Raw genomic sequence first — 9,082 nt, 5'->3', positions numbered from 1 at the left:
TCTATCTATCTATCTATCTATCTATCTATCTATCTATCTATCTATCTATCTATCTATCTATCTATCTATCTATCTATCTATCTATCTATCTATCTATCTATCTATCTATCTATCATCTATCTAATCATCTATCATTTTTATCTATCATCATCTACCACTTTTATCTTTTCTTGGGACAAGTACCCTTTGAACCAAGCAGGCCAATTTCCCAGGGTTCACAGTACCTGTATGTGTTGGGGTGAAAGAACAAAGTGCTAGGGGGGGGAGTCAGGCGAGATGGAGGGATCAGGCCCCAAATCTTCTCTCGGCTCTGGCAGATCAGCTCCCCGCACAAAGCTCCAGGTTTAGCATAATGTGAATTATTCAGCGATCCTCCGAGCAGCTGTAATTCTGAAATCTTTCTCCCTTCTTTTCACTTATTATAATTTTGGTTAATTTTCAATTTTAGGCCCTACATCTCTGCAATTTGTGTATGAATAACAGAATAATTTCCCTTTTTTTGTTTCGCTTTTCCTGTTCCTGAATCTAAATAAAGATGGCTTTTTAGTATTAAAAGTGGAAGAAAATTACAGGTAATTATCTTTGACGGTAAAAACGCTGTAATCAGCGGGCTACATGAAAAATTACTCTAATTACGGCTGCATTTAAGAGAATGGGAGAAGAAGAAGAAAAAAAAACCCCTTCTTGTGGATAAAAACGTTAAATTGTCCCCAATGTTTGCTTGTAACTGGATGGGACGGCAGCTGCAGGCTTTGTTCAGCAATGATCCTGGGGAGATGTGAACCCAAAGTTGCACAGTGGGAAGGGGGAGAGATAAGGCGGCTCTGTTCAATGACATAACAATGCGACTTGTACAAAATGACAAGACTGACCGGTTTAAGCCATTCTGAAGACTGGAACTTGCTCAGCTAAAAAAACAAAAAAACAAAAAAAAAACACACACACACAAACACTGGTGTATTGGTAAGTAATTCTTTGCTTTGTGCCTAATTATAGAGACTGTCCTTTTGCACGACTGTGTGTAGCTGTCATTATATCGAGCACCCTTTCTATTGATTTCTCATAAGTGGCTCGGTGCTTTCAGGGTTCAGGATTTGAAAGATGCCCAGGTCTCTCCCATTAATTCTCCCAGCGAGGGGCATGACAAAACCCGCTGCTTAGTTTCAGCTTTTACTGCAACTGCACACAGTAGCGCCAAGGGCAAGCGCAGCGCATTTTCCATTAGTGTTGCTTGTTTTTTTGTGCATTGAATGTTAAACTGCAATTTGTATCATAACACCCAACCTGATGTTATTATAGTTTTTTATGCTCTTTTTCTTGCCTTTTTTTCAGGCTTGATAAAGGGCAAGAAAAAGCCCGAAACGTTACCTGGTTGTTCCAAGTTTTCACTTTTTCGCAGCAAAGAGGTGCTGCAGCGGTATTTTCTTTCCTTTTTTTCTTCTGCAGCTCTTGTGCAAGGATTGTATACACTGTATCTATTCTGCTAACCCTCTTCATTTTTAACAGGACTACAGGGACTAGGGTAGGAGCTGTAGATCGACAACAAGGGAAGCTGACAGTTGGGAAAGGTGGCAAAGTTGCCCTTTAAAAGGACGGCTTGATGAAGAGGACGCTGAGGCATGCTGAGGAATGCTTGCTTTTGTTTCCATTTATGAAAGACAATAACATACAAAGGATATATACAACTGCAATTCAACAATATATACATATGTGTCATCATTAGAAACGTCTCTAGAGCGGATTCATTCACAGTCTCGCTAGAAAACAGTGGCTCCTAAGTAGGGTCCAAGATCCGTTATTTCATGGGGTTCCAAGTGTATTTTTGGGTGCCCGCTTCTCCCTGCTCGTTGCTCAAGCCACACATTTGCTGTACATGGCTTTTTCTTTTGTTTTTGTCTCATGCAGATAATTTGCCCTTTAATCCAAACTTGTTTTTTTATTTTGGGAGTCCAGCAGAGATTATCCAATGAGGTGTTATCACTGAGGTTAAGCCCACTCGTGGGCTCCTGTGCAGCCACTGTAAATTCCTCAGATCCAGGCACGTGACTGGCATGGGTGCTACTTGTTCCACAAGTCTTTTGCCCAACTGGACCCAGGAGCTTCACATCATTTGCGACCTTTGCATTGTGTCTTGGTGCGGGGACGAGTACCAGTGGGAGTAGCCAGGCATGTAGCTGTTGGGAGCCATACTAACCCCCTTAGAGGCCGAAACGTCCCACACGGGAGGAATGGCTGGAGACCGTGGCGAGAGGGCGACTGTGCCGGCCAATTGATCGATTTCGAGGGGATTATTGCCTTGTTTAATCAGCTTCTTGTACTTGGACCTTTTGTTCTGAAACCAGATCTTCACCTGCAGCCAAAAAGAGGAATTTCATATTAAATAGACTCTAATGGAATACCCAGAAAATCCCACAGGTCATGAGAGATTTTAGCTGGTCTTTACCAAGGACCTCAGAGATAATGGCAATCAGAATGCCAGTATCATACTGTGCAGTAGCCATTCCCCACTTCACTTGCCTGCCATTGTAAAATGTCTATCTATCTATCTATCTATCTATCTATATATATAAAGATAGATAGATTATATATATATATAATAATATATATATAATAATATAATCTTTAACTTTCACTTGCCTGCCACTGTAAAATGGATATCTATCTATCTATCTATCTATCTATCTATCTATCTATCTATCTATCTATCTATATATGAATAAAAATATATATATAGAGAGAGAGAGAGAGAGATAGAGATAGAGAGAGAGAGAGAGAGAGAGAGAGAGAGAGAGAGAGAGAGAGAGAGAGAGAGAGAGAGAGAGTTGTGTTCAGAATAATAGCAGTCCCATATCACTAACCTGATCAATCACTGTTTTTGGTAAAAATTATATTTCTACATGGCAAATCATTTAATAGTAGGTGTAGTAGAGTCATAGTAAACTAACAGACCCAACAGTCTTGACATGCTGCTGATTCTGTGTCATTGAATCATTAATTGAGGCTTCTTCCAAATAATAGCAGTGTGAGCTCATTCATTCCGTGAAAAAACAGGTGTCAATTGCAGCCCTTATTTAAGCAAAGAAGCAGCAAATGTTGTGCATGTTGGTTATAGTGCAATTTCTCTCTGAACATTTGACTAAAACCGGTCGCTCTAACGTTGCTCAGAACAGAGTATTTTGATTAAAAAGTTGATTGGAGAGAGAAAGACATATAAAGAAGTGCAGAAAATGATTGGCTGCTCAGCTAAAATAATCTCAAATGCTTTAAAATGGCAACCAAATCCTGAAACATGTGGAAGAAAACGAAAAACTACCATTGGAATGGATAGAAGAATAGCCAAAATGGCAAAGACTCAGACAATGATCAGCTCCAGGAAGATCAAAGAAGGTGTAAAGTTACCAGTGATACTGTTACAATAACAAGACGTCTATGTGAAAGCCAAACTATTGGCAAGAAGCCCCGCAAAGTCCCATTGTTAAAAAAAAGGCTGTGCTGAAGAGCTTACAATTTGCCAAAAAAAAAACATTGACTGGCCTAAATAGAAATGGCGCAACATTTTGTGGACTAATGAAAGCAAGATTGTTCTTTTTGGGTCTAGGGGCTACAGACAGTTGACCCCCAAACACTGAATTAAAGACACAGTACACAGTAAAGACAGTGAAACATGGTGGCACAAGCATCATGATATGGGGATCTTTCTTATAATTTGATGTTGGGACTATTTATCACATACCAGGGATCAGTTTAAATACATCAAAATACTTGAAGAGGTCATGTTGCCTTTTGCTGAACAGGAAAGGACAAGGAACCCAAACACACCAGTAAAGGAGCAACATCTTTGTTCCAGACCAACAAAGATCGACATTATGGAGTGACCAGCCCAATTCGCAATAGAAAGGGATAGGATGACTTTTAAAAATGCTGTTTGTCAGGTAAAACCAAGAAATGCAGAATTGTGCAGAAATTTGAAAACAAATTTGATACATTTCTCTGCATGTTTTGATTTGGAATATAATGTTTTCCCAGTGCCTTCATGTGTATGGAAATAAAACCTATTATAAGGATTTTGAGCTTTATTAAATTTTTTAAACACAGTGCTATTATTCTGAACACAACTGTACATGTGTGTGTGTATATATATATATATATATATATATATATATATATATATATATATATATATATATATATATATATATATATATATATTTCTATATCTATATATATATATATATATATATATATATATATGCTATCATCTTTTTTATTTTCTATTTATTTTCTATGCGTTGTCTTCTATCTATAACTTATTTCGGTATCGTTTTATGAACCATTTCTTCATCTTTGATCTATTGTTCTGTAACTATTCATCATTCTATCAGTCATGTATCCTTTATATTTATCTTGCAGTTGCAATAAACAGGATTTAACAACCTACCTCAATAATACAAACCTACACATAAACACACACAAATATGTACATGGCCAGTAAGGTTTGTTACACACAAACAACGTTGAGACCAGGGAATGACATATCTGAAATGTAAGGATTCCCTCTGTATTAATAAGTAAAACTGTAGGGCCCTGTGTCTGTAGATTCTATAGATATATATACACACACATACATTTTTTATTTACTTTACTATATAAATATATATATATATTATTTTTACTTTTTTATTGTGCATCGACACCCAGCTTAGCTTGGGAGAAGCCCCTCAGATATTGCATGTGTGTTAAATATCTGCTGGTACTATATAAATAAATAAATATATATATATATATATATATATATATATATATATATATATATATATATATACATTTTTTATTTATTTTACTATATAAATATATATATATATATTTTGTTTATTTATTTTTTATTATTATTATTATTTTTTTGTCTAGTGGTACTTTGTATATATATATCTATATATATCTATATATATATATATATAAATATATTTTTTTTATTATTATTATTTTTTATTTGTTTTATTTATTTATTTATTTTTTAATGTACTTATTTTGTTTTTTGTGTGCATTGACACCCAGCTTAGTTTGGGAGAACCCCTTAGGTATTGCTTGTGTGTTGCTGTTAAATGTCTAGTGGTACTATATATATATATATATATATATATATATATATATATATATATATATATATATATATATATATCCATATTCGTCTGGGTGGCACACTGTGTCGTATCAAATACCCGGGTGCATGGTAAAAAATTCATACACTGTTCAAATGACCAGCAACTCCAGGGGTTTCAGTGAAAAGTTTTGTATTTAAATAAGTGCAGTTACAGCCAACGTGACGTTTCGGTCCACTCAGGGACCTTTCTCACTGAAACCCCTGGAGTTGCTGGTCATTTGAACAGTATATATATATATATATATATATATATATATATATATATATATCTATATCTATATCTATATCTATATCTATATCTATATCTATATATATATATATATATATGCTTCTCTTTCTCTATCATGACTATACTGCCTGGTATAACTAAAACTAGTATTAACTAAATAAAATGATATTGTGTATATCCCATCCAAGCAATATATATTATGTTTTACTAAGCCGAAATGCCTTGGATGGAATTATTTGCTGTACTTGAATTTTTTTAAAAGCAATGAACAGAATCTTTATTATATGAATGCATATTAATTAGGTGATATGCATAAAATTTATGCTGGAAATGGACCCTGGCTGGGCAGTTTACTGGCATTGTGTTTAAAGTGTTGTGTTCTGCCTTGAGGCTCTCAGTGATGTCCCTGGTGTATTACCTGAGTCTGAGTGACACCCAAAGAAGCAGCCAGCTCTGCCCTCTCTGGTAGTGCCAGGTACTGGGTTTGCTGGAAGCGATGGTTTAAAGCCTGCAGCTGGAGACTGGAGTATATCGTCCTGGGCTTGCGAATTTTCTTCCCTTTCCCATTAAACCGGATTTCCCCATTTTCTATCACCGTTGTTTTTTGCTGGTCTGTTGAAGGAGAAGCACAAAAATGTTACATTAGTGTCTACCTAGTTGCATTCATATGATTAGGGCTTAAGAGAAGCTACATTTGATACAATTTATTGTAGACACCGTGAAGGCAATACTTCTTTAAAATTAGAGTTAGAAAAAAAAAAGAAATAATTTTAGTTGCCCTTTGTATATGATCCAGGCAATAAACGGCACCGAGGCTCCAGTAAAGCAACAGATATATTGTATTATTCTCTAGGAAAGGCTGGGGATTCTTTCAGCCAACGAAATGTTTACACGGCTAATTGACTTTATGTAACCAATTTGCTGCCTAGTGAGTGAACAATCGGTGATTCCGAGTTTCTGATCGCCCAGTCATATATCTTCCAATCAAATCATCTGCCGTGTGGAAATAAATAACTTGGGGAGGGGGGGGGGATATCGGTCATTTCAAAAAGAATCTCAAGTCCATTTTTTTTAATGACACCGATACGCCACATCAAAGCCCTCCATTGTGACATCAACGCAGTGAACACGATTGCCCATAATACAGGCAGCAGATTAGATCTCTCCTATTTATCTGCCAGAGCAACAAGGAGGCCCAAGAACCCATTTATTTAAAACCAAGATATAGTGACTTTTCACTCCTATCATTGTATGAGAAAATTTACAAACCAAATAGAAAATACGAAATGAAAAAAACCCCCTAAATATTAGAAAAAGCAAGCACTGCAGTAAAGGGATTTATTTTAAACATTTACTATAGCAAAGGGGCAAAACACTTTAACATGTCTCATGTACTGCGGCCTGTGGTAGTGCCCAAAGAGCTTTCACTCAAACAGGGAATATATCATTGCAATGAGTATTAATGTACTGATCGAAATAATGGATTCAGCAGTGCACTTTGCCCTAAAATATTCTAAACTAAAATACTTTGTTATTTGCAGACATTTTCATTTATATAATAATAATAATATTATTATTAATAATAATAATAATAATAATAAACATTTTAATACCACAGACGTTTAATAGAAGCACGAATAACTGTCAGTCCCCACATAAAGAGCAGGGCCACTTCTAATAAGAATGTGATTGGATAGATGGTTCCCCTGTTTACACAGCCACAGAAAAGCGACAGCGATAATAGGTTTTATCTGGTGTATTTAATTAACAATAGCAATAGGCAAAGCGTGTAGAATAAATAAACTGATAAGCAAATAAGTGAATCCATGTTCTAAGTATCCCACCCCCCTTTCTGGTACTTATTGTTAAATTGGGTTGTCACTCAGAAGGGAAATTCACAATTTAAATGTACAAGGCCAGTTATAAACAAAGCCGCATCCTACATTTTATAGAATTTAATAGAAAATATTTCCGTGCATTTAGGTATAAAATTGCACGTATCTTGTTATAAATAATGAAACAATTGTATTTGTGTGGATAATTGCACCGTAGGAAAGAGCAATAATAGATATGGCAGTTGCGATGAAATCTGCATGATAAACGGACAGAAAATAAAGAATAGTGTGTGTGCCCGGTGCTGGTACAATGGGCAGAGATGTCACAGAGAAGTTGCATGTGGAATAAGGGAGACGCTGGAGTATGGCAGCGACCCCGGGTAGAAGAAAGAAGCAGCGATTAGGGGCTGCAGAATGGGGATTAGGGGTCGGCCTCACCTGGTTCCTCGGCTCGGCTCTGAGTCGTGGTGTTGCTGTTGCAGGACTGCAGGTAGGGGCTGTGCTGAGAGTGGCTCATGTAAGGGTAGGCGGCCAGGGAGCGGCTGTACGAGTTGCTGCCGGAGTAGTTGGTGTCGTGCTGGTGTTGCGGGTGATGGTGGGAGCCGGAGTGCAGGCAGTGTAGACTAGGGTAGTGACCGGCTGCCATGACCGGCGAGCTTTGCTGGGAGTGGGACTGCTGCTGACCAAACTCCATAAAGGCAGACTTGGAGGAGTCCTGAGCTTCCAAGCCGTCAGCCATCGTAGTCATGGTCATCATCAAACTTTCTGATTGAGAGCAATCAACCCCCTCCCCACCCCTGTGAGGCCACCTACCCTATACTTAAGGTAATTCCCCCTTCCCTTGCAGCGCGGAGTGAGAGGCCTTGCAGCTTAATGGAGCCTTCTTTTCTCTCTCTCTCTCTCGCTTTTTTTTTTTAATGTTAAAGCCCCCCTCTCCTCTCCTAATTCTCACTTGTTTTGCCTTGTGCAGTTAAGGCTGAGATTTAAGGTGGATTCTGTTAAAGTTCAGCTGCTGCCTTTAGACTCGATGCACAAAGCCACAAAGTCGAATGGATTGTCTGCGAAAGGGCAGCGCCTCCCGATTGGTCAGTCAACCCCTGACGTCACAATCCCTCTGCTTCTACTGGCGTTTGTGCGTGCGAGTTAGAGCCCACCTTTCAGCGAGCTCCCCCAGCGCTAACGCTCTCACCTCCCTGCGAATAATAGCAAATAGCAACTACCCGACCCCATATATGTAAGCAGGGGGGATCAGGCTTCTCGCATTCTACATTATTTTAAGCGATTAAAAACAACGGGTTTTTTTTCTATCCATATTTTTTTTTTGTATAGCACCATTTTCAATATAAATAGGCCAGATCAATTTGTTCTTGGGGTTCATTGGTTAGGAGTGGCACCTGACATTTAACCGCTTAGTTGCCACGCGAGCGCATTGTTATTTGGCAACATTTTTTAAACCCACTTCCTTTTATATTATTTTGTATTAGAAATGGCTTAATCCCCCCCGGTATATGCAGGTGCTGATGTGCAGCCAGTCGGACAATGCAGACAATTCCCATTTATCAGACAACAAACCAATAAATGAGATATGTAGGGATTAGTGAAGTGACAGTTGCACATTGCTCGGGCGATGTAAAAAGATGCACATCATGCAAGTGTTCTTAGTGGTTTGGCAAAATCCTGATGAGTCTGTGCTCCTCCACAAGTGAAAGAATCACCGCCACGAAATATGTGCATTCTAAACACAACTTTTTATTTGATTTTATTGTCAACATTGTTAATAGAGCCGATTCACAGGTATTTTTACATTCGCAGAGAGGCAATTAGAGATCTAATCAAGAATACACACACACATACCAA

At 37.8% G+C, this 9,082-nt stretch overlaps 1 protein-coding gene across 1 annotated transcript; it reads right to left on the bottom strand.

The window, feature by feature from the left end:
• Nucleotides 1–1,633: 1,633 nt before the first annotated feature.
• Nucleotides 1,634–8,291, bottom strand: dlx6.S (distal-less homeobox 6 S homeolog). The gene is given in 3 exon segments (NM_001096815.1): nucleotides 1,634–2,350; nucleotides 5,809–6,002; nucleotides 7,664–8,291. Coding segments are annotated over 3 exon segments (762 nt in total). The 5' UTR covers nucleotides 7,983–8,291; the 3' UTR covers nucleotides 1,634–2,101.
• Between the last annotated feature and the right edge of the window lie 791 nt (nucleotides 8,292–9,082).

The sequence above is a fragment of the Xenopus laevis genome, chromosome 6S (assembly GCF_017654675.1).
Source record: "Xenopus laevis strain J_2021 chromosome 6S, Xenopus_laevis_v10.1, whole genome shotgun sequence".
Taxonomy (NCBI): domain Eukaryota; kingdom Metazoa; phylum Chordata; class Amphibia; order Anura; family Pipidae; genus Xenopus; species Xenopus laevis.
This window is presented reverse-complemented; position numbering and strand designations above follow the sequence as displayed.